The sequence below is a fragment of the Echeneis naucrates genome, chromosome 20 (genome assembly GCF_900963305.1).
Source record: "Echeneis naucrates chromosome 20, fEcheNa1.1, whole genome shotgun sequence".
Taxonomy (NCBI): Eukaryota; Metazoa; Chordata; class Actinopteri; order Carangiformes; family Echeneidae; genus Echeneis; species Echeneis naucrates.
Window position 1 is genome coordinate 5774523 of NC_042530.1, and position 27337 is coordinate 5801859.

The window sequence follows — 27337 nt, forward strand, 5'->3', positions numbered from 1 at the left end:
ATTTTCCACATTTTCTCGTCAGTAACTTGAGTAGATCTGGTCCTGAATAACGCATTAAAGGGAATTATTTATGCTGAAATCCAACATAATCATAATCAACATTGACATCTCTCTCCTCTGGGACTCCAAGCTAAAAATCAAAGAGAAGTTTACAAGAGGTCCATGAACGCACCGTGCCTTTGAGCGCCGACAGCGGATCACCCAGACAGAGTCCCTGAGCAGAGCAGCACCCAGAGGACGGGTGTCTGGCCTCTCACCTCCGTATGCACGATGCACATAACTACAGGGACGAGGAGTGCCCTCTCCAAAAGTGAAGAATTCACGCAAAAACGGACCCGCAATGGGTAACCTGCGGGTACCGAGAGCAGACAAGCGTCTCTGTGCGCCATCTGTCGCGCAGTGCAGGAAGCAGGTGAGTATGGAAAGCCAGGTCGAGAGGGGAGCTGTAGAAATCCAAATTGTCAGAGAGAGTAAGGTGTTTTTTGTTTTTTTTTTTACTTCTAACCTCATCATTTTCATGCTGGGATAAAAACGGACAGAAACCCCCCCCCCCCCCCCCCCCCCCCCAAAAACCCTCCAAACTCACTTCCCCTGTGACGTGTTCACTGTCATGGCTGAGTGAGACCCTTCCAAAGAACAGGGCCATTGTTACTGCTGTAAGTCACCTGTGCTTCTCTTTCCTCGACAACTCAAAATGTCTGCAGCTCCAAGGGCCTCCAGCCATTATTAGTGAACCCGACTTGGTCTCACTGCACAACATTCATCATTAGCGAACCACAAATTAAGTTTTCCTCTCTCTTGTTACCATGGAAACGTGGCCTGGGAATAAGGGAGCTGTCTGGTTTGGTTTTGAAATAAGTCAGTCGTGCTTTTGAGAAACTGATTTGTCATCAGACATCAAAGAAAAGTGACCACAGCACTCAGCCTCAGATCCTAAAAGTCTCTTCACCTTCATGTTATGTGTCTTAAAAACCTGGTCAATTTGTATTTGAAATTAAAAAACTGATTTGATTCTAAATATTTCTTATGTATATAAAGAGAGGAAGATTGTCTAGCGCTGGCAAAGCATGTCAGTATTTCATCTTTGTAGTTTGACTACATTTCAATTATTAGACCAATAATTTTGAATTATGAAGTAAGCCAAGAAGGCCAGAGTTTTAGCAAACTGCCATTTTTTATTTTTACAAGTTTTTTCACCTTTCTTGGCAAGAAGGAGCATCCATATTTTCAGGCTACAGCTCCAAACTGGGCAACACTCAAAAGATCTATGGGGGAAATCTGTGGGCTGAACTCATCATAACCCAAGAAGGGAGAAGGAAACAGGGCAGGTTATTGCAGTTTTGAATGGAATTGAGCCTGAAATTACAGACTTGCATTGATTTTAAATGGAAAATGAAGGTCGTTCTTGCAGTTAGAGGCGACTGGAGCTCTTGCCAGCTAAGGAACCAATGAAAATGACAGATGGCTATTAATTATAATAGACGTTATGACCGGTCAGTATCTAATTAGACTCATCGAGCAAGAGGAATCATAGCAATACATATAAGGTACTGGTCATTACATATCATACAGTCGATAGAAGTTTCTAAACGTATTCACATAGACTTGTGTGCCTTTCTTTGATTCTTATGGCTGAAGACTTCATTGTCCTTGATAAGCTACAAGGAAGGAACGCTGTAAAAACTCTTGGCAGTTAAATGCACCGGAGGCATTGTAAACTGCTTAAATTGATGTTTTTAAACCCCAGAAACAAGGGTGGCCAATCCCTGTTCATGTTGCGACATGCAGGAAGAAAGCTCCCTGTCGCACATAATACTGTCTAAATGTGCTGTGAGCAAACCTACTTTTTGACATTTCCTATCCATAACCTTAAGGCCCAGACAGTCAAATTTCACGTCTTACAGGCGTTTTTTCTTTGTTTGTTTATTTTGGGTTTTTTAGGCCTTTTTTCCACCTTCCCTGTTATGGCCACAGTGTGAGTAAAGAGTAAAATGGAAAAAAGACAGAATGACAGAATGGGCTCAGGTTGGACCCAAACGCAGGTCACTACAGTTAGAACTAATCCTTAGTGGGGCATATTTTACCAGGTGAGCCACCAGACACGTCAAACTGTCTGTTTTTACATGAATTACATAAGGTGACTTGAATACACACATAAACCAAAAAATGTATTACTTATAAAAAACCACTAGATGGCACTCTGTTATAAGAAAACTGAGGCAGATGCAATATTTTTCTCTGCAAAGGAATCCTTGAATTACCTATGTAACTCCGACGCAGTGCTTGTTAAACTTCCTGTTCTGGTATGGTTAACTTGTCAGCTTCCATGTTGGGCTCACACTCATCTGGTCTCATGCATCAATTCACAGGCCTTCCTTGTTGACAGCGCTTATGGAGTAATATTGTGCAAAGTAGGCTATAATCTCCAATCACCCTCAAGTGGTTTTTGATGTTTCCTTGCACTGCAGCAAGATAAACAAGGCTAAAAGGTTCAATTAGTCCTTAAAAAGCCGATGAACAAGCTAAAGTATACTACACAGTGAGGATGATTCATAATATCCTGCATTAACTTTGTCAGTTATAATTCATCATAAGGTAATAGTCTTAAATAAATCTCATCGTAATTGAGATGAATCCCTCATTCCAATGACAAGTCCGTTTTTTAAGACCCAATTACCACTTTGAGCTCCCTGGCCCGGCAGATGCGCAGAGTTCGGGCTCTGAGTGCAGAAGAGGGGGACAGCAAGTTGGCTGTTTCAGCATGTAGGATGGGATGGAGAGATGGACTCCATCCAAAGAGGGATGGATATCTTACTGGGCTGTACTGCGTCAGAGGGCAGGTAGATTTATAACAAACGCACACAATCTTAATTTGTGCTCAGCACGATAATGCATTTCAAGGCCAGAATAGTTCTGCTCAGTGTTTCTTAACTGGATGTTTCTTTAATTATATGTCAGAGGCCATAAAACTCCGGCGAAGATTTTCCCACAAAGCACTGTTTTATGGCTTGGTCATTACTGTAAATTACAAACAACAAGAAAAGAGACTTGTGGAAAGAAAATGCAAAAAGAAAACTGGGTTTATTATTTCCATACACTCTTTTTTCACCCTGTTGGTACACTGATCATTGTAAGCCTTATCAACACAACATGGCAGTTGCTCCCCATAGGCAAACTTTGAGGCGCTGACCAGGAAGGAGATTGTTCACCTTAGCGAGCATGTGTGAAAACATGAGGCGTCCACTCACCACACAAAGGAAAGGAAAACAAACCTGTACAAATACTGAATACTGAATAATACAAGGGTAGTTATAAACATGTACATATTCACAAATCCATAATCATATGCTTCCCCTAATTCAGTCCAACAAGATATGTAACTTCCACACATCGGATGGCATGTGCACATGTACATTATGGTTATGAGCCATGACAGTTATTACTAGTAATAATTTGAATTGGAGAAATCACACAAACTGCAGTTTTGATGACCTCTATGTGAAAACACATGATGGGTATACACAAAAGCTCCTCTGCCTCCACAGCCCTTGGCTCACCACAAGGTGGCCGTAGAGTCCTACAGTCTGTCCCTCTGTTGTTATATTGCCTTCTTTAATATGATGCCACTTAATCTTTGGTGAAAAATAACTCTCCATTCATTTTATACTACACAAGAGAGCAGCCACTGCTGCAGCTCGTTTCCCGTTTTTATTTCATCGCACAATATTTCCTGCAAAATTCAACTGCATCACTGTTCTGACAAATGATTAAACATTTAAATTACTTAAAAGCAACAAGGATAAAAATGGCTTCCTTACCCCCACTTCATCATTGAACCCCCTTTCTTTCATCTTCTCACCCTTGGCGTATGCACGCGCACACACACACGCACACACATGCGTACACTCAGGTACACAAACAAAAACACAGTAAATCAGGCAGGTCAGTGCATCACTTGTTTTTCATTGTTTTGTTTTTGTCTCTTGAAAAGTTTTTCTCCCAAGCCATTCTGTGGCACCGAGTCCATGGATGCAGGGACAGAGAAGCCTTCTCCCTCCTCAGCTCAACTCAAAACCAGCAGAGGACTCGATGGCATACAGCAGCTTGTTCCTCATCAGGTGCTGGTCACAGAACTCCGGGAGCTTGAGCAGGTTCATGCAGGTGCTGGCGGTGGGCAGACGGTCAAGGTCATTGCCGCCATTGTGAATGCAGAAGGCCGGGTAAAGCTCCTGTGTGCATATGGACATTGTTAATAAGCGAATGATAAACTGTAGATGTAGTTGCAGATTAAAACTCAAGAAATTTGGCCATCAAGAGGCATTTAGAGAAAGGGATGAATCAACTTGGGTCAGTGATGATCACAATGTTCAAAGCAATCCCAATTAAGAAATAAATGTCAAATTCCACTAGGGGATAAATGTTAAAAGAGAGACATTAAGCCTAAAGCTAATACAGTGAAAGTATAAATTTAGGAAATCAGTTTAGTGCTTGAAAGGTACTGAGCGAGAATCCAGCCCACAGTTTGACCCTTGGATGAGATGCTGAAGGAATAGTCATTTCATGTTGTCTAGCTGGCATTTTTTAAATCAAGCCCTCTTGTGATGAGGCCACCTCATCCACCGACTCTGACACTGACCATTTCCATCACAAGCCCAGCCGACAAATAAGCACTACAGCACTGATTTCATTCTGCTATTTAAAGTTAGCGTGTATGGTGCAGTGGCCATACTCGCCCGATTAAATGGCTCTTCTGGGGCTTAGCTGTAATGACCCCATTTTTCTGACAATTACCGTATTAAACTATCGTTGCTTATTGAGAAAGTGTCATTACTGCGACTATCATTTTGGAAAAAAAAGAGAGTTTCCATCATCTTTTTTAAATGGCTTCTTCTGACAGAGCTATTTCTCCTCTAATGAATCCTGGGCTGTTTCACGACAGCCAATTAAGGCTTAGCTGGCTCAGGCTGAGGGCCGGGTCAGGGGCTGCCCCCCCTCCCTCGCCCAACGAATTACCGCCCTTTCCAGCCCCGGAGAAGAGATGACGAGGGTGGGAGGTAGAGCAGCATCTCAAACACACTGGCCAAAGTCAAATTGATTAAATGAGGAGAAATGGCGACTCTTAAACCTCCCGAGGATGCGCTGCAAAGGATTTCAAGAAGAGTTTTGTTCCCTTGCTCTACACCATTTAAGTTTTCCTAACTAATGGCAGTCATAAAGAGTACTAAAACCAATCATATGATGATTACAGCTTCTGGTTAGACGAAGGAAGACACATAAAAACTCTTTAATGGCCTCAAGCAACATTTTCTCCTTTCCCCCCACCCCCCACTATCTTGAACTACTTAAGCATCCCACAAATCATGTCAGTAAGAAAGTAAAATGGTTTCCAATTAAGAAATCATTTCAGAAATACAGGGTTTGTAGTAATGATTCAGCACTGCTGAAACAATGTTTAGAATAGGTGGATATAGATTCCTTGTATGCTCATTGAACAGGATATAGCTTCTTCCTGCCATGTCACATAGAGGGCAAAAGTTGAAAGGTTCAATCTGCTACTGAGTTCTGAATGGCAATATTTGTCCAGCTAAGATCTCTGACCAAGCCCACACACATACAGAGCTGCAGAGGGAGTTCTTCAACAGAGGAAGGTCACGAACTATAAAACAACAGTGTACATGGAGATAAGGCTTCAGCCGTGCTGGCTCTGTCTTATCGCCGTCTAATTTGAAAATGATCATTTTGAGGGCTGTTATCAGTCTAGGTATTTTCATTACAAGCCCATTAAATGAGAACACTCCCTTCTGTTGGGCTCGGAAAACATGATTATAATGCAGGATTCTGGTAGTGCACAATATGCAGGGTAGGAATATACCAAAAAAAAAAAAAAAAGGAGTCCAAGTTCAAGTCTGGTAAACCTTCACCTTGAAGCCCAGCAATGGAGGTCTGGAGCAGCTTGTGACAAATTTCAGCAGCTTGCGCTTTTCTTCATCTGTGAAACCTTCAACCACCTCCCAGAAGATCTGGATGACTGGGTGAGTGGCAGAGTAACCGCCTAAAGAAGATGATGACGGACAACAATACTGTTTAGCCCAAATTATTTAACCTTTTCTTTTTGTCAAGCCATTTGATGCAGATATGATTTGTGTCATGACAACACATATTTACTGTACATAGCAACATACATAACATGAATAAACTCCTACCTGAATAGTTTGTGAACTTTTTCAGGTCATCAAGACAAATTGGCACATGAGCCCCAGATATCAGCACCTATTAAAGAGCAGAACAAAAAACATTTTAAAGTTCAAGAGATGCAATTTGGTTCTGTGTTTCTGCAGTTTTGCTTGTCATGAGCAAGTTACCTGAATCTCCTGCTGATCAAACATACGCAGCCACTCCAAGTTGACCACATTGGCTAAGCCCTGTCTGAAGGCCAGGCAGTGAGGCCTGATCTGCTTGTTCAGTCTGTAGTCAGCTACCAAATGGATGTAGGCTATTCGGTTCGCTGTGGTCACAGGAATGTCTTTGCCTCCTGCTTTTAGTTCAACCACCTGGAACAGACAGACAACACACACAGTTTTAGTTCAAATATTCACATTAATGAGTTGGGGGGGGGGAAAGATGCAATCTCCACTGTGTTTTTGAGTAATATTATCAGAGTAACTATATTGTGTAATGCATTATGCATATCACAGAGCCCGCACTGAGAGCCAAATGACCAACAAACAATGTAAGTGCTTTAATTGTGCCATGCAGATTTAATTCAATCACAGAAAAGCATTTAAATATTTTCCAATAGCACTCTGATTCAAGGTGGGAATTGTTTGCGCGTGAGTGTGTGTGTGTGTGTGTGAGAGTGAGTGTTAAAGTGCATTTCAGTGTTTCTAAATATAGCACATCCAATGTACATCTGGTCCAATACAATTTGGCCCCAGGTTCTCTTTTCATTAGCTTTAGAGCAGTTAGCACTTGATAAGATGTGCTCATCTCTGTTCATAAAGTCGAGTGTATGATGACATCATAGCAGCATTGCACTATGGGACAAAATATAAATGTCATCTTTTTTCTATTGCATTCTTTTTTGTATTTTGTACAATTTTGTTGGATAGCTTGATTTTTAACATATATATATATATATATATATATATACATATATATATATATATATATACATATATATATATATATATATATATATACATATATATATATATATATATATATATATATATATATATATATATATATATATATATAGACAACCCAATACAAGTCCCAATACAAAATGGTAAAAGTCTAAAAATCACTGTTTCATGTTTTTCAAAGCAGCTTTGGGCAGCTTAAATGGGAGGAAGAAAAAGGAGCAGTGGCAAACATTTAAACATTATACAATGTCACACTGAGAAAAGTCTTAGGAAAAGTGGAAGGTATCCAAATACTGGACTAGAGATCAAAATATTTTATATCAGGCCTGATGAAAAGTTGGATCACACTGTATCTAATCCAGTGTGTGGACATGCACCCAAAATATCCAGCAACTGCCATTATTTTGTAACAGAATCACACAACTACCTTTCTGTGCCCTTCTTCCTAACATTTTCAAAACAGGAACGTTGCAAAGGCAATGAGCAACAGTGGTCACACGAAGACTGTCATATAAAGTGACTGATTGACACTTTACAGAATATTTGTTTAACAGTATAAAATAAATTCAAAACTGGCAACAGACATGAATCAGCAGCTCTCTGACGCAGTCTCAACTAAAAGTGACTGATAAGCTTCACAAAGGAATTCAGTGTAGCCATACTAAATGAAATTGTAACCCACAGTTAGGTGTTCCTCTTAATATGTCCATTTCCTGAATGGTATTCACTGCATGAGGCTGCACTGGCAGCTAATCATTTTCAGCCTTTTTTCTCCTCACAGTGGATTCTGATTATGTGCTAATGTAAGAGAATTACTGTCGTTATCTTGCTTGCTTTGGCTATCTCATGAGGGCAAATGCAGGGCAGACTGCTCCCGGGTGTGTGCCTAATCTTTCACAAATTGTTTTCCCTATCGTGTTTGCAAGGCCTTATTTGAGACCAGGAGGGCTACATTGTAACTCAACCATTTCAGGTATTGTTTGAGAAGAGCTAATAAGAGGCGTTAAGGCCCTGAGCAAACAGGGGTTCTGGATAGAGTGCAGGTCTGGAACCCAGCAGTATGGTGGCAGCAGTTCATCTTTGCAGCCTTGAGCTTTGGAGGGGACGTGCTTAAGAGCAACTAGTTGCTTCTGTCAGGCATGTTGAGAGATAATTGCAGGAGGAAAGGTACGTGGAATGGTCAACAGTGTCTGTGTTCCTTGCACTAGAGGAGGGCTTAGGGCGACAGTGGCAACGTGCTTTATCTCCCAGAGCTGAAAAGTGACACATCATGAAGGAAATGAATTATTAACGCCACAAAGACAAACCATACAGGAGGAAGTAAAGACACCTAAATGTGAGGTACTGACCAGGATGGAGAGATGGAAAAACAGTGATGTAAGTCAATTAAGCGCCTTCATCCCACCCCGTCCCCAGCCCCAGTCACCTGAGCCTCTCCCAGATCATTGTTGACAACAGTAAAGTTGAGGCCCAGCTCCTCCACGTCACCCTCGTAGCTTTTAAGGAAGAGAAGGTTGCGATACATCTCTGGATCCAGCGAGGCCAGATGGTGTATGTCCACATCCGCACTGGTTCCCAACAGTTTAGATAGGAAAAAACTGGCAAATGGCAACTCCACCAACATGTTCTCATACAGCGCCTGTGGGAAAATGGAATTTAACTGTAGGACAACAGCAGGAGAAGGAACACAGTCCACTCTTGTAAATTCACCTACAGATATGAGTCAATCAGTACAAATGAGAAATGCTCTCAGCATTAAACATTATTGTTTATTGCTTGGGTCTCACTGAATAAAACATGATTAGATAACCCAGATAACTAAATGGACTGCAGCCTGGCTCAAGTAGCAAGTATCTATACAAAAATGTGATTACAACATATCTTATGCAGCATTAAATTTACCTATACTCTTAGATCAATAAAAACAAATAAATAATAAATAAATAAATAAATTCAAGTGATAAAATAGTAAACCTGGTCACATCAGAGTGACTGAGAGCAAAACACAATCTTTCTAAAACACACAGGCTTCTGTTTCACCCGCCTCAAACTTTATAAATGTCAATTCTCACCTTGACCTTAAATGCCATTAAAACCACAGGCGGGCAGGTGACTCATAAAATCCAAAGCTAATGTACTGGAATAGTCCAAAAAAGAGCCTGTTGGAGGCATTAAAATATACAGGTCTTTATAAATGATAGCGCTAAAAACCCTGACCGCATCAGCTAAATGGATTATAAATCTAGAGGATTTCCATAATGCATGCATCTTAAACACACACACATACATAAATCACAGCTATTTTCTAAACACAGGTTAATTGCACAACTTCAAACATTGTCTATTTTTTATGCAAAATAATCCACTTAGTATTTCTCTCGTGGCCTGAGCTCATTTCAGACCATATGCGCCGTGTGGCCCCTTGAAACCTATCAATAACACTTGTGCCGGGAAGAGGCAGCAATAAGTATATGGGAAAAACCTGTAGCGTTATTTTTTCAATGCCACTTACTTTATTTATGAGTGTTTATTGCCAGAAATTGTGCCAAAATGACTTGGGCTGGAAAGAATTAATTATTATGGCCCAAGCCTTTTAATATAAGTGAGTGCAGTGGCAACGCAATTAAAACAGATCGCGGCACCATCAGGTGGAATAAATGCCAGCAACATTACAGGTGCATTCTGTTAGCTGCCAAATAAATTCCTTAATTTACAACATTAAGAATCAATAAAATTATAATGCCTTTAAAACGCATCTCTATCAATCAGAGAAGCCAACCCCACACATTTCTTAAAGGGAACCATCAGTCTCTGGTGATCAGACTGGGCAGGAGGAACGAGGTGTTGAAGGAGGGAGAAGGATGAAACTTTCTTCACCCTCTTAGTTTACAGAGCGGAGAGGCCATAGCTGATGAGGTTGGAGGTTTTGTATTAATGAGAGATGAATGAGGCAGACGGAGAACCTCCCACAGGTCATATTACATAATGACAATTCTGACAAAATGACTCCAGCAACACTTCCATCACAATTAAATTAAGTTTTTAGACTTTTGGCTTGGGGGTGGGGGGGGGGGCAGTTGAACAACAAAAGCAAAGTAACCTGTTTCCATGTCTCCCCATTTGTGGCTTAAATCTTTTGGCTTGCCAGCTGGGTGGACAAGTGAGGAAGAAGGATGATGACCGGCCTCTATTCTGATGTTCAATCCCATTTCAGTGAGTACCCTAGACAAGCCACTCCTGCCTGTAATACATCACCTCCACAACAATGGCACGCCTCGGACATTAATTAACAATATTAATCTCCTGTGTCCTTTGAGCCGCAATGTGCACCGTGCACATTGCAGTGGTGATGCAATCCCAATCTATATAAACGGTTGCCTTTTATCCAGGCAATAACAGCACTAAACAAATATCAATACACCTCTCAAATGGCCACTCAAACGTCCATTTTTATGGAGAAAGGGGAACTTAAGAAAGGGTTAATTGAAAGTCAAATTCAAATTAATTTCCCCCCACCTAATTGCCTGAACCATTAGCTATGGAGAGCATAATATTGAGGGAGTGGGGGCAGAAAGCTTGTAGCTGCTGATTGATCATTTCTTACTTGCACAGAATACTGAGAAGAAGAAAAGGAGGAGGAGGAGGAGTTACGATGCTCTGATAAGTGGACTGGACCATCTTGGGCTGAGCAAGAGAGAAGAGACCTGGATGTTCCTGACTGTAAAACAGATCAAAATGCTATTACCACATGCTTTGAACGCTTATTTATGTCCTGTCTGTGTGGGCCCACTGATTTAATGCCAGCCAAATGCAATCACTACACAAACAAGAAGTAGGAATCATCGGCTAATGGAAGCCCTAATTGAGAGGCGACCGCTTGTCATGAGGTAATTCTTCTCCAGGTTGAGATGATCACCCCCCCCACAAAGAAGACATCTTGATAAACAATCACTACCACATGCATTAAGGATGATTTAGAAACATTAGGCTCTAATAAATAGTGCTATCAGAGGAAGGAAGGAACAGAAAAACAATGGCGTCAACAGATTACACACAGGGCTGATTAGAAAAAACAAAGGCTTACAAGAGTGTTAGGTTCAAGTTCTAACCCCAACCCTAAAATCTTTTTCAGAAACAAATGATGGCAATTTCTCTCGACGCTGTCAGTCTCCAGAGCAAACAACCTCTGAATAAACATGAAGAACGAGGGCAGCCTTGACACTGGCTGAGTGACTGATCTTAATTGACGTATTGATCATAAAGTCAAGGCCGCCTGTTTAGCTCTGTATTTTTTTAGCTGCTTTGATTTGGTTTTCAGGATTACACAAAGAAATCCAAAAAAAATCTGACATCACCAATGATTTTATTAAATGCCCACCTTTCCAAGGATCCTGCCTAAGAAGTAGTAATGTCTGGTGAAGGAGTCTCCAACCAGCATCTCTGCAGCAGGGCTGGGGTACAGCAGGCCCTCATTAGTTGTCTTGAAGAAACCTTGGTTTGGATTGAAGCCCGACTTCAGCAGTTCGTTGAGGAACTCCCGGAAGATGCCACCACCATCGATGCCTGCCTCATCTAGACCATGAGCATTCAGCAGGTGGACTCTAATCCTTTTCTTTAAGTCTGGTTCTAACATAAGGAAGTAGAGCAAGCACTTAGGAAGGTACAAAATGAAAAGGATAATTAAAACATTGCCCAGTGAATTTGATCTCTGATGTTCATTTCTAAGACTTGATGGTTACATTCCAAGTTTGTGATTGATATTTACACCCATTTCACCCAAAAATTAAATAAGCTTGCACATTTTTTCAGGTTAGTCTTAGAGTGAATAAGATGTACTTGGCCCCTCAGGCTAATCACTTAAATGGGTACAGACTGCACTAAAATCATTTAGAAGTCAGAAAATAATTTTTTTAAGGTCAAGAATCTAACACTGATTAGCGTTTTGGCTTCAGAAATCAAAAACACACATTTTACGACACATTTTTTCATATTGCCATTATAAAAGTCTAAAAGTCTTGCTGAGACTTTTTTTTTTTTTTTTTTAAATCAACAGAGATCAATTTTTAACAATTTTCTTGTGATCTTTTTAGTGGGACATCTACTTAAGTTTGAAAAGCCATTTTGCAGGCCTGGGCCAGATGGAATAAGATGAAATGAAACAGCCAAGTGAGTGAAAATAAAAGCAATGAGACAGCAACCTCTCTGCGTCAATGTTAATCTGTTCTTCAACAATGACCTGTCCTATAAAGAAACAACTTGTTCTGTAAAACGAAAGTTGTTGAAAGATACAGAATTAGAAATCCTAAATGTTAAATATATTGTTTTCTCCACAACAAACATTTTTGCAAAGGAAGCATTTTCTTGACCTCAGTATATTTAAATCAAATTCTATAAAAGGTCATCTTTCAGAATAATTAATGTACAGTGATAAATCAAGGCAGCTATAACTTATAGACACATAAATGATATAGATCATGTCTTCAGCCCAGGTCTCATACTACTCTTTTTAATCAGAGTGCCCCGACCGAAGTGCCCTTTCAAATTCAAACACAAAAGAGGTGACTTAAAATAATTGATTCTGCTTTTATGTGATCCATTATAATAATCGGAACCTCAATTAGGTTTTACTGAAATTCAGGGCTTTGCACCAGGAGAAAGAGCTGGCCTTCATCTTTAATGCGAAATGGAACCCTGAACCTCAATATTAAGATTTTATAGACTATAACAAGAGTTTCAGTAACAGTGTCAACATTTACTACGCTGATCTTCTTCCTCTGATGTGCTTGTCATCTTGAAAATAAATAAGTCACTATAGATGTTTTCATGTACACGCCTTTAACACAGTAACACATGTGTACGCACACGCGCACGAGCCCCCCCAACAGAAAAATAGCTTTTCTATTTTTTTACTACCATTTTCTGGAGAGAGTTTGTCATAAGCGTCCTCATAGATGTAGTTACGCCTGATGGTGACATTGATACCATCAGGGAATGGCCCGTCCCCCTGTACATCCCGTTTGTCAGCAAAGATTAACCTCTGGAAGATCTACAAGACAGACATAAACCCAGTGGCAGGGTCAGTGGCAAATCCTTTCAGTAATAAAATGTTCAATTCGGCCATAGACTTTATAATTCTTTGTTATTTTCAACTTTTGGAAGATTTTTTGAAACAGATGAGCAGATCGGTTGATATTATAAATATATAAATAAATAATAAATATAACTATGGATGTGAGTGGGACAGTGATGCAGTACCTTAACTCGCTCTTCAAAGGGAACCACGAAAGGGAGCTCTGTGAGTATAGCCAGATGTCTCTCTTCAGACACAGACAGCTGCGGAGGCTCTGAGCCAACTTTAAGTAGACACACACAAATATAAAAACATTAGTTTTCCTTCATTCTGGACAATCAGTCATTCTTCTCTCTTTGCGGTTTCAACAGAATCCAGGTTAGTTTTCCAATAAATTGTATTTTGTGATGACAAAATACCTTTTAGCTGAGCCACACCTCCATCAACCCTCTTTGGCACTAATTTTACTACTAATTCTAAAATCATGGTTATAGCTAGGCATAGATGATACATATTTATTGTGTAATTTTTTGGCTACTTTTAAGCTATAGTGCACTAAAGTCAATTATTTGTAAATACTTCTGTCCATGAATGTAGGTGTATGTTAGTCGTATGCATTAGGTGACCTTTGGTTCCCATCATGGGCATCAATGTAGTGCAGAAGTCACAACCATGAAAATTGTGTTTTCTTTATTGTGAATTTGATGCGTACCATATCTTCCCATATATTTAACACTCTCAGGGCTTAGCTCTAAAGTTAAGACCCAGTGCACAGCTTACAGGCCTACCATTAAAGACTTTTCCATCCTACACCATTTTAATTACACCCTTTTAATAAACCCATCCGTGAGCTGCCCATCTACCTGCTGGGCTAAATCCATTAAGCTGATGTTTGTTTTGTATTTAACTCAGGGTTAAGGCAGTTTAGCCTGTAAAAAATTGCCACAATAGCTTAACTGTTCTTCTTCCTCTTCACTTTGCTTCCACTGCAGCTCAATTATTCTGCTCAATTAGTCAATCTGATCTGCATTTTCGCATCAGGTTTCCATCTTTGAGGAGAAATATGGCCCCGGAGTGGTCAATACGTTGCTCATTCATCAGCCATGGGTCCGTCAATTTAAGGAAATGAGAAAAGGCCAGACAAACACATGGAGCAGATGTGGCTGAGTTCATCAGGTACTTTCACACTAATTGAATTTACCCCATACAGCCTCAGAGTGGCATTAGGTAGATCATACACACATTGTTATCAGCTTGTTTTCACACCATACTTCACAGAAACCCAGGACTGCTTAAAGCGAGCCAGATGCAGCGCTGCCTGCAAGAATCTTCCCTCCGAGTGTCTAATTAAGTGAATGAAGAAAAATGCATATATATCTGTTAAAACTGGGATGGTATGTTGCTCCAGAATCTTGATTGAGAAGCGTTTTTTTACTTGGAAAAAAGTGATTGAGGAAGTATTAATAACATATTTTCTTAGTCTTACACCAAAGGACAATCTTCCCTCCTATTATAGATAGAAACCGGTGAGATGACTTTTAGTTTTTCTTAGGGGATATAATATCACAGCACAGCTGCATAGAATATGAGCAGCAAACACAGAGAAGGTGACTTTGGACACCAATTAGGATGATTTTCTGGGCAATGTATCAAGCTGACACAAGCATTACGATTCTAAATTTTCATCCATTGCCAGTAGAGCAGCTCTGTGGTGTACATTAAGTGCAGCATTAGGAATAACAGGCTAGGAGTCTAGCTGTTCAGACTGATGATAAATAACACAATATACTATTCTAAGACAAAGACAACTGACCCTTAGTTTTTAAAAGGGAAGAATAACCGAAAGGTCAATCACTCAAAACAATGTAAACGTTTTTATATGTATAATCACTGTTTTCTAAGTAAATTGAATATTTTTTTAATCATTCAACACAAAACCAAGAAGGTAGTACTGTGCTATTCATAGACCTCCATCCTGGTAAGGGAGTCAAGCTTTAAAAACAACAAAAAAGAAATAAAAAAAAAAAAAAGAAAAATTAAAAACAGATGACACTACCATCGAGTGTTGACTGAAGTGGCCCGATGCGACCCATCCGTCGTGTTCTCCAAACATGTCTTGCAGAAGGAACATACAGTTGTGTGACCTAGAGATGCAAAACACTGGTTAATTCAACTGACGGCTTTTGTTTTTTTTATTCATCTATGTATCTAATTATAGGTGTATTCGACTCTAAGGCTCCTGGCCATACTCTGGTGGGAAATTCTTTAAAATTGATACTGACAATAGTTTTAATGAGTTGCAGTTTCTTCGGTTCCTACATTTAATTACAATTGAATTCATACACAACATCAAACAGCCAACAGTGAGGCTTAATCTCAACAGCAGAGGTTTTACCTTATCAGCCCGGATGTTGACCTCCTCAGAGAGCCAATGACCTGCTGGACAGAAAGGTCGTCTAATGTCGCGAGCTTTCACCATCTTCACCAAGTTAGTGATGACCTGGGTAGTAGATCAAACACAAAGACAGGCACAGCCCATACACGAGTTGCATTAATACCTCTGATGCTGTCAATTGAATCTCCACTAATTTATTGAGAAGACAGGAAAATGTAAATTTCCAGTACATTTCAGAGTAGAGAACACAAGACAGATAGAGATTTTTCTGTCTGTATAGGCCGTTGAACAAAATGAGGGTTGTTTTTTTTTCTCTCTCTCTCAGAAAAAAAAGCAATTTGAGAATCCAGCCATTAGTGCACCATTTATAGGGAGTATAAAAGAAAAACGACCTGCACCGTGCCTCAATGTCCAGCCCTGTTAATTACTGCCAAGGTCTGCTGACATCAGCCATCAGAAGAGAGAATGCAAGAGACACAGCAGCAGAGGTCCACAGCACTGCATGCTGAAGCATGGTTCTTGCCTGGACTGTGGAGGGCTCCCAGTTAGAATAATATTGTACTTTGATGCAATGACAGCAAATTGCATGATGTAAGAGGAGTTTTGAAGAAACTGGTCAATTTTACTTCGTTAGCTTTTGTTCATGCATAACCAAGATTCAGATCTGTAATATGATCAAAGCAAATATACTCTACAAAAATATTTTTTGTGTTTAGGAATAACATCTGCCGTTCAAAGTTAAAGATACATTTAATCTTTTCCCATTTTAATCCAGGATTAGGACCAAAGAACACAACAGGCTCTACTGTTGCCATGTTGCTAGTCATTGTCAGACATTCACTTCATAACCTCATGTGTGCCAATGCCTGACAATTCAGTAAGTGAGCCGTTATATCTGCCATAACAGTTACAGCCATTCCATTTCCATATAATACCCCAGCAAGATTATTTCAATCGAAATTTTCTTCTCTAAAGCACGTCATTTTCATAGCATGACAATCAATCTTGGCCATTCACCAGAAGGCAACCAGGGTCCGCAATAATGGCAAGTGCAAAATGCTGTAAAATGCACGTGGCGATGGGTTTGGAGGAGGCCTACCCCCTGACTCTGGGAATGAATAAGCATTCCTTAATTAGCCCATCGGGTTAAGTGCAAGCCTTAATGGGCCTTTCCAAAACTCCGGCGTGACATCGTTGTCCAAACATGGCCAAGAAGAAAGTTCCATTAGCAATATTAATACAAGCTTAGTTGATCATTTTCATTCAATTAACTTCTTTCAATTAAATAGATAGCTCGACAATGGAGGTGATAAAAGATGGGGAGGGACGGCTGATGACACGAACCAAACATTAGCGTGTTAGGGGTCAGCAGCGTTAAACCGACTGTAAATCCCACCGTTCAATTTGGAAAATGCATTTCTCGTGCTTCCCACTTCTTTAATGGGTCATTTTAGCTGACAAGAGGCCTTTGGGCAGATCTTTTATGAAAATTCCTGATGTCCTCTTCACGTATTTGCCACCTTTCACAGAATGCCAGCGTTCACACTTAAATCCTTCTGTCAAAGAGTATCAGGCAGAACAAAGTGCCTTAATTACAATTTCTTTGATAAAGAATGGAGAAAGGGAAAAAAGGAAAATGAAGAGTGGCTGTAGAATGAGGAAAAGAGCCGAAGAGAATGACATTAATGCCATCTTCTACCTCATTTCCTCTAGGTAAATAACTAATGAATGACCTGGATGGCAGCGCTCAACTTTGTTTTTGCCTGTTCATGCATATATGCTTGATTTCCACTAGCATGGCCAAGCATTAGGCCACTCTGCTTCATTGCACAGACTAGCTACACAACAATTAGGCCCAAAGTTAATGTGCCACATGTTATGGTTTATGCTCCCATCCAAGAAGAATTCGGTTTCAGTTTCTCCTCATTCATGTGAGTTCACAGCACTATTGTTTATTGTAATGTTTATTACAGAATAAAATCCATCCAAAGGTCCCCAATACTGGCAGGCAGTGATGCAGACAAGACAAATGAACAAGCAGTCACGATAATGAAAGGCATGAGATATGATCTGTGCTACAGATGTAGTGCTAACACTGAGGCCATATTCACACCACACAGGTTTACATAGGAGAACACAATTTAATTTACATTGTCTTAATTGTTTCACCAGGTTTGAAAGTACTTTAAGTTAAAATGATCCTCTCAGAGTAAAGACTGGGACTTAAGGAGCTAGGTTAAGATGATTAATTGTGGCAAAGAGGTTTGGTCTATGTTATAAACATATTTAAAATAAATTATGCAGTGGAAAAACACCAAATATTATCATCTAATAGAAGCTGCCAATGTGGATGTTTTTGCCAAGTTTGCTGGCCATATTTGCAGGTTGAAACAAACAATACTTAATATTCATATTTAGATGGGATTGAAGAAAAGGAAATGTTGTTGGGTGTCAGGCATAACTGAGAAAGAGCAGAGCCTTTACACAGCTTACCTTGAAAAGCTGTACCCAGCGTTTCTGTTCTGCCTGGATACGCTGCTGAACCTCAGTGTTTGTCTTGACACCCACGCTGCGGAAGGCAGCCATGTACTCCTCTCTGTGCTCTGCTTTGGTCTCGGGGTAGGCCAGTTTGATGATTCCCAGACATGCATCTCTCAGGCAGCGAGAGAGTGTCACGAGCTCTGAAAGCGTGAAGGGCATCATGGAGGACTGCGTCTGACCTGTGAAGAGGGAAAAGATATTCATCTTATTTTACAGGTATTGATTTTCACATTTACATGGCGGCAAGACAGAATGCAACTGATGAAGGCAACAGTCAATGCCAATATATTATTTTTCTTCAAATGCTAAAGAAGATAATAAGAGATGATAGATGAATGTGTCCAAACGATAATCAGCTACAAGGAGAGGTTGAACCCAACCAGGCATTTGAGATACCCAGCAATCTAAAGACAATGTATTAATTTGTTGAACAGCGCTCTTAGAGTAAATATAAACTGCAGCACTGATGAACACTTTTTTAAAAATCTAGTTAATGGATTGATAACTCAACTACCTTCCATTTCATGCCCAAAAAACTCGCTGTCATGCACAGAGATGAGTGAGTGACTGAAGAGAGAACTGAAGAGATAGAAGAGAGGAATGATGCGGTTCGAGTCCTCAAACGACATGGGAGAACCTCGCGAGATCAGCTGAAGAAGAGACACCATGGAGCTGAGGAGGCAGAGACAGAACGAAAGAGACAAAATATTAGGCACATATATATGCTCTATGCAAGCACAAATGTATCTATGCAACCACTCACAAAGATCAAAATACATGACAATAATCAGAAATGCATTAGCTCACCCAGTGATCATTTTAGTTGTCATGGATGTTATCAGGTGCCAGAGATGCCTTAGGAAGCGTGCATTGAAAGCTAAACTGTACAAAAGTCTGCAGAGAACAAGTGCGGAGATTAAAAAAAAACAAACACCACAAAAAAAAACAGACATCTGAAAGAGGAAAGAGTGAGTTAGAAAAATATTTCAATCAGATGACACAATTTGTGTGAAGAACAGTAAAATTACTTTCCGCCAATCTGTCTCCTGTTTTAGGATTGTTAACTTTGCCCTGTTAACCAGAGGACACAAGTAAAAGGAGGAAAAAAATAAATGACACTGTTAACCAACATTTTCCTTATAGAATTTTCTTGGCCTTTCTCTCCCCTTTTGTACCTTGTGAGGGTCGAAAAGAGATTAAATGAGCCATTAAGCTTTATTTAGGCGAGGCACCTTCCATTAGTAAACTAGTTGCTGGCGATGGTGCCCAGCTCGGGTCATAAACAGCCTTCTGGCTTCCTGCTGGAGGCCCATTTAACTTAATGGCCAGGGGAGCAAGACAATGGAGGACAGCGGAGGAGGGGTAGCCTGGTCCTCACTGTGACCCCACAGTGCGGGCATGCTTCCACACTCACAGTGAATTACATGATAACACTGAGGTGGGCCCACATACCTAGCAACAGTCATTCACCACTCAACGGGCTATGGCACCAAGGTGTGAAGCTGCTCTTTGTCCAAGTGTGTGTGTGTGTTTGTGTGTGTATACTCCTGAATTGCATGGCTTTTCACACAGAGGGTAGGTGCAGGTGACAATAATGTGGTAAGTAAGCTAAAAGACAAAATAAAGTGCCCCTGCATATAATAGTCCCTTGTCTGAAGAGTGACAGTACTGACACCTATAAGGATGTTTCCCTTTAATAGGGCAGCATCATATATTCACGGCAGAGGAGAGGAGCAAAGGTCAATGGTGGAAAAAGAGTTGAGAGACAAAAAGAGAAAAGAAGGTAGACAGGGGGGTTCGGGGTTCTACAGTTGCTGAAGTCTCTCATCTCAATGTCAATGCTTAAATTCCCATTCCCTGATTCAATCTTCCATCACCCAATCAAAAATCCCCAAATGAAAATCAGCTTCAGGAGTGTCACCAACCCTCAGTATGACTTGAAAAATGGTTAGAGTAGAGCACACACCATCTGTCAGTACTACAAGGCTCAGGAGAGAAGCAAGGAGTAGTGCTGTGGGCTCATAACAAGTGGTGCGGGTGTTTGATTGAAATGGGAAACAAAGCACTAAATGCCAGCTGACATGCTGATTTACGGCCTGAGAGAACCCAAACCCCCATTTCAATCATGGAATGAAGCACTAATAAACAAAGTCAAGACATCAAAAGGGGTGTGTATGTGTGTGTGTCTCTGTGAGAAAAGCAGCTTGATGAATCATGCCTAGATCATTCCATTTTGCTGTAATGAAAGAAGCTCTATTCTACAGGAAAAAAAGGCTGTGCTGTGGTTTTGAGATCATACAGACTGAACAACAGACTTTCCACCCAAATACCAAATAATTTGTTTTTTCCTATATTACCTCAATCAACATCATTATCTCATGACAACACAAAAATCACAGCAAGCCTTCAAAAGCAAATGAAGGACCAAAGCTTATCCGCGCTCACTTTCATCACAGCAAGCCCCGTTAGCAACAGGGTGCCACACTGGGTAAAGCCAAACGATCAAAGTGAAATTACACCAAATATCCAAGGCTGAACAATTAAAGTGAAATTACAGCAAAGCAACTGGAGTTAATTTAGGCTAAGGAGAATTAGTGAATCAATCAAAAATTTATTTTTGGTCCAGAATCACAGCATCGCTTTTAAGCACTCTGAAAAAAAGCACAGAGCACGGTTTCATGAGGCATTTTACATATTTATTAAAAACACGGTGTGCCGGGCGGGCTGGACAACCAGCCAGCCTCTTCCTCTCTTTTCTTTTTTTTTTCCTTTTCTCTCTTTTTTTTTTTTTTTTTTTTGCTGTAAAGGCAGTAAATCAAGGCCGGAATGCAATTTGCTCCCCTTAGCCTCTTGTAAAGCTATCCGGTCCACTTCTGCACTGATTAATCTTTCTCAGTGAGCTAATTATTTTGTACAGATATCCAATAATGATGGAGGACGAAGGGCAGGATTTATGGTAAAAGCGAAGGAAAGGAGGAAGCCGTAAAAAATTAAGGGGAATAGAGGAGGGGCGATAAACTGAGATTCTTCTGAATTCTGATAAGCAGAAGTGCAAAGTTATTAGTTGATCATCAGACCCTAGCCATATGTGTCCCATTTTTATTACAAAGGAAGCTTTTACATATCCTTATATTGCATGGCTTCAGAGACGCTATAGCCACAACACAAAGTTGCAATAAGAAAACAGATACCTACTAAGGAGGTGAAATCAGAAATCAGAAAGAACTTTATTGTCCATTGCAGAGCAGTGGAAATTCATCTTCGACGTGGCTCACAGAATAAAAAAAAAAAAAAAAGTGTTGGCAAAATAATATGAATCTTTATACATTCACATACAAATTACCTGCAGCAACTGGTTCCACTAATAATTAACTAGAGCAGGTTGATCATCCATAAAGCTCTGTTGGGATAACCTCCTGTCAGTCAATCCACCCCCCTATACACCCACACCAACTCTGACATCCTGGCCCTAATGTAATCAACTTGAGACGGGGTAATTGCCCTCATCCAAAACTGACAGCTTCCCTGACATCCCTGCTTCCTCTGCCAGTTCTAAATGCCAGTGGGTGCGGACCACAGATAACTGCCTGTCTGCTGTACTTCACTGTTATTTACATTCATGCTTACAGCGCAGAAACATATAAAGACACAGTTTTCCTCTCAATCAAGTAGGTGTATAAACAAGCTCTCTGAACACAAGGCTGATCTTGACAAGATGTGTAAAATGTTATGATATCAAATAAAGGGAAAAGGGCTTTACATTTATTTTCATGATATCTTTTGATTCACAGTCTAACTCTGTCAAAGTGTGTGCAATTTTTGATCAATATTAATCAGTTCTCCTGTCATCTGCATTAGAAAACCAACATGACCATAAAAATAATCTGTTTTTTGTACGTGTACCTGACTTTTGGCACCATGAGGCGATGCTGGACCATAAGTGTGTGACAGATGGATGCCATCATAGTGAAAACCTCCTCACTCGCTGAATCTCTCCAGACCAGGTTCAACAGAGCGTTAGTCTGCTGCTTAGTGTCCAGTTTATGGACACACTCCTCCGTAATCAGCTGCACAGATATCCGACTATCATCCTGAGGGAGAAAGAAGCATGTGCGTTGGATGGCAGAAATTGTGACAGGCTGAGCTGCAGTCACACATAACAAAAATAAATGCATAACACAAAAAGATACCTTATTTTGTCACAATGATCTGCAAACCAATATTTATTTCCGATTTGAATGAAATAACTATAAACCATCTACCATATTTTATTTGGGGTTATTTATATTATCACACGTCATTATTAGACAAGTGATGTTGCCATAGGTCAAAAGTGACAAACCTCTCATACTATTTGGTTTTTGGTGAAAAAAAGTATGCTAAAAACTAGTTTGAATGCATATGAAGGCAAATCCTCATTAAACTGAAGGAATCTCACCCATATGAAAAAAATAATTTCACATACCAACACATTCAAACGTGGGCTTATAACATATATTTATACATGCAAATGAATGGATTTTACCTGCATGGGTGGTGGATGGATGCCAACATCATCCTCATCCTCTGAATCACTGCTCACCTCAGGCCTGGTGCTGCTCTCTGATACCGGCAGCAGAGGCAGCAGCGTCTGCAGAGCCTGAAGATACAGCAGGAGACCCTTCTCTGATAGTGAACCTGCCAACACACAGCCATTTTCATTACTGTACATGCTATCATATCCTCATCTCTATAAATCAGTCTGCCTGCGAGTTTATGCTTCAAGCGAGTTACATTTATTTCATTAACACACACAGTGCACTACACAGTAGATACAGGGAGTGTAAAGCACAGTTCACCTACCTAAACAGTTCTCCCCGGCAGAGAGGACAAAATAAAACAGCCACGGTGCCTGGCTCTGTGCTGCTGAGGAGGAGCCGATGGTATCCTTGAGGGAGCTCAGGAAGGCCTCGAACGGGAATGACAGACGGAGGTCCGACAGCGCCGGTATAAAGAAGTGAAAGATCTGCTCAGTAAACGGGGCAGAGATGAACTCCTCGGTAAAGGCTGCAAATACGAACTGCCTAAAAGACGACAAACAAGATCGGATGTTAAGTCAACACACTAGAGACATAAACATGAACAAAAATCTTTTGTGTGCACTCTGAAATTATCTGAGAATGTGGGTTGTTTTAGGATTCCCCAGCTCTTTCTACTTCATGAGTGCTACAATATTGTCTTTCCAAACAGAACTGCTTTGTGTGGTTCAGTCACACACATCTGGTGAGTAAAGTCAGATAATTAGCTGTCGGAGTCAGTGTGTACATAAGTTTCTCTCACTCCCACCTCGCTTTTCTTCAAAGAAGAAAAGAAGTCTTCTTGTCGTTTGTTATTAAGAATGTCTCAAACTCAGGGCAAACAGGCTGATATTCTGCACTCTGGCACGCGAGCGAGTCCGGGGGCCTTTTATGGCTTGTTGTAAATTGATCTCTGAAGCAATTACTGCTTCACCACTGACTAAGAGGGGACAAAAACTGCTGTGGTTTGTCTGATCAGTTTAATGGATGATTTTTAAAAGAATTCTCCAGGGGTGAAAACTTCCCTTCCTGCAAACGTAGCAGCAATTTGGGAGGTCTTTAAGGTAAGTGTAACCTTATGAACATATAGTGGACACACTTATTCGCAATCTGCTATTTATTGTAAATATGGGAATTCCTTGTGGTGTAGTACTCCAGAAGGAACAAAGCAAAAGTCTGTTGCTCAAGATAGACTAAGTAACGTGCGTCATTATTCAAAATTTATATTTATTTTCAAATGTATATTTTCTTCACACACTAACATAATCTCTGACCTGAAGCGAAGGAAAGCCAAGAAAAAAAAAATCTATTTTCTATTTCTATTTAATATAAAAAATTATTTGTTATAAATTTAAATAGAGATAAAAACAATAATTTAAAAAAAGTTGACAGGTAGATTCTGCAGTAAAATTTTGCCCGCTACCATGCAGAAAGCACAGCCCTCAACAAGTGTCTCAAATGGTCAGGTTTCTCTAGTACTGTACCTTGCGCCTGTTGTGCAGGAGGAGTAGGTAAAGTGCAGGGGATTGAGGATGTGCTCCAACAGTGTGCTTGCCAGAGGGATAGAGGGAGCGTCGCTGTACTCCAGACTAGAGGGGAGCCTGTGATTCACAAGAATGTAAAGCGACCTGTAGTATCCTGAAGAGAATAAACAAATAAAAACAAATGTAATTAGAATTTTAGGAATTCTGAGGAATATTAAAATCCCACCATAAACATGCTGCAGCATAATTTACATAAATATAAGAAATCAAAATATTAAAAAAGAATGAATAGTACAAGCAAGGATAAACTGCAACATAAAACGAAAAGCACATTTCCCTAAGGCTCATATTCTTGGTCAAAAAAGGACTAGCCAGTTTAATATTCTTGGTTATTTATTTTTTAATCAAATAAGTTCCTCTGAATATGAATGATCTCAAACTCTGCTGGTGAGTAATACTTGGAAAATGCAAATACTACAAAATGTACTTGACATGCACACAGCTCTGTATATACTCAGGTGCCTGTCAGAGCAGGATCTGCTCATGTAGAGATTTAAGTACTCAAACACTTCAGAAGCGTCTCTTTGGCAGTGAACAGTGGCCTTAGAAAACATCTGTAATACTGGAGTTTTTCACCCTCCACATGAATGATCACAAACTCAAGTATTACATCTGCACAAAAGAGACTGATAATTAATAGGTTTCCAGTATGAGTGCTTTTTCACACAGTGAATAATAATAAGACAGTTAATCCCAAAGGTTTCGTACCTTTCTGAACCATATAGTGCAAAATCTGCTCGAGTAATGAAGCTACATAGTTAGCATCTGGAATAAGAGGAAGATAGGTTCTCTTTGAAGAAAAAATTTCTAGCATCCGCATGGGAACGGCCACATTTAAACTGTCATCCTTGCAGTTCTGTAAGAGTCTGGGGGAAAAAAAAGAGGCAAAGGTGAGACAATTAACATCCCTGAAAATGTCTAATCAGTTTTCTGTCAGGACACATCTAACAATAAGGAATATAAGCACTATACCTGCAGCAGAAACCTAAGATTCTCTTGATCTGGAACATACATGTCTGCTTCTGAGGGCCCAACAACAACTTCACAAACTGGCTGTTGTGTTTCACCAGATTCTGGCACAACCATATCTTTAAAAATACAGACAGAAGATATTTGAGAGATTGACATGTAAGCTTCTGGCTATAATTGCAAAATATTTGATTCAAAAGCAATAAAAATGTCATATTCTCACCAATCTATGTGCATCCACACTTTGTCTATAAAAAAAAATTAGTTGTCTTGATAAGAGGCAGAGACCAGGACCATCCAACATATACTGAGTCCCCCCTGCCTGCGTCTGGCTGGCACACTCATCAAACCTGGCCCTCTGGATGGCATACTGGAAGGAAAAGGTTCAAAAGTCAAATCCTGCACAGTTTGTTTGCGCAAACTTGTATAGCAAAAACATCAGAACAAAAACAGATGTGCATTTGACTAATTGTAACTAAATGTGCTCTAATAAGTTCAGTGGGACATTTACTTGGTTTGCTGATAAAGTATAATACATTCATACATGTTTTCCTCCCAGAATATCACAAACAATTTAAAGGCTTATTTTTCTCAGGATCTTTTAAATAGCATTTCTCTGATCACTGAGGTCTCAAGTCAGACTGAAAGTTACCTAATATCTGATATATTTGGACCCCTTTTCCTTGATCTTACACATTTTCATTTCAAGTTGTTTGACTGAAGAACAACAAGCTAATGATACTGATGACATTCAAATGCTAATCATTTGACCATGAGGGTGACTGTATGACGCTTGTAGACTCACTTGTCGTTTTAAATCCTGGTACCCACGAATGTAGGACTGAATGATGATGGCATTCTTCAGACGTCTTCTTTCATCCTAATAAATGCAAGAATAAAATGATTAAGCCTTATACATCATTTAATCACTGCATTGAAATATTAGCAGGCTGCAGCATTTTCACAAAATAAGCCTGTAAATTTGCTGTATAAATTTCTCTCTAAAGAAACTATGGATACCTGAGACACACAAACAAATCAGATACAATTGGTGACAAAGACTATTAAGCTGTTTGTTTAGAAAACCCTACACAAACATAGTTACCTCTCTCTTTCTTCTTTCCTCTTGAGTGCGATGCAGCAAAGATGCTTTCTCCTCCTGAAACACAACAAGAGAGAAGAGAGCAATACTTCGAAGACAATTATACCATACGATGTATGATAAACACAGACAACTGAGAAACTGTAATATTAGTTGAAGAGAAGCAAGTTTCACCCCATTGCTCCAATGAAAGACCAAATGACACTCACCTTTTTGCTTGCTCCTCCAAGTGATACCTTGGGTCTTGTTTTGAAATCACCCTCAAAGCTAAACATTGTTAGATTTTTCCCATTGACTGATGCCCAAGGTCTCCTTTAATTTCTGAAAGAGAAAGTGAAACGCCAATAAAGTGGGCGACAGCATAAAACCAGAATGACCTGACGACCTGGCTTCAATTTAGAAGCAATTGCCTTCGGCTACTAGATTCTCCCAACATTACAGTAAACAGCTACGTTTTATCTTTGCAACTTATATGGCCATATTTTACAGATATTATCCTCTTTGCCGGCGATTATTGGACGACAAAGCTTCATTTGAGCGATTTATCCGGCTGACAGACTCATTTTGGCTGCAACAATAGTTAGCTAGCCGGTTAACTTAGCTAGCTAATGACTCAGCAGCTGTCACGCACAGAAAACACAATGCTATTCAAGTTATCTGACAACAAGCAACAACGGAGGCAACACATTACAACACATTTATTGGTGGCATGTCGCAGCGCCGGTTCTCACACGTGAAAGTAAACTGATTTTGTTGATGTTAGCACTGCAGCTAGCTAGCACAGCAGCTAAGCACTCAGACAGGCTAACTTTCCGGGGGCTGTCTTCAGATCCGCATGTCCCTTTTGACATCGTTCTTATTTGCAGGACACTCATCGGAGGAACATAAATCAACAGCCTGTGAATCGTTTACCTTTGACTTTTGAACTGGTCAGTGAGACAGACACAATAACTCTGAGAAGGTAGTTGGGGTTAATCCAAACGTCAAGTCTTCTTTTCCTCCTCTCTTTGACAGG

The 27337-nt window shown here is 40.1% G+C and overlaps 1 protein-coding gene across 1 annotated transcript; it reads right to left on the reverse strand.

Annotated features, from left to right (window-relative positions):
- Window positions 1-3062: 3062 nt before the first annotated feature.
- On the reverse strand, window positions 3063-27337 carry ube3c (ubiquitin protein ligase E3C). Its single transcript, XM_029529513.1, has 24 exons — window positions 27235-27337; window positions 26532-26643; window positions 26326-26379; window positions 26026-26100; window positions 25444-25590; window positions 25224-25339; window positions 24960-25117; window positions 24192-24345; window positions 22994-23214; window positions 22677-22828; window positions 22055-22242; window positions 18959-19045; window positions 18666-18823; window positions 18104-18330; window positions 15611-15715; window positions 15272-15359; window positions 13401-13498; window positions 13059-13191; window positions 11524-11771; window positions 8572-8784; window positions 6363-6551; window positions 6204-6270; window positions 5922-6052; window positions 3063-4229 (listed from the first exon to the last, which is right to left on the reverse strand). The coding sequence occupies exons 2-24, from the start codon at window positions 26595-26597 to the stop codon at window positions 4059-4061; spliced, it is 3246 nt and encodes a 1081-aa protein (XP_029385373.1). The 5' UTR covers window positions 26598-26643; window positions 27235-27337; the 3' UTR covers window positions 3063-4058.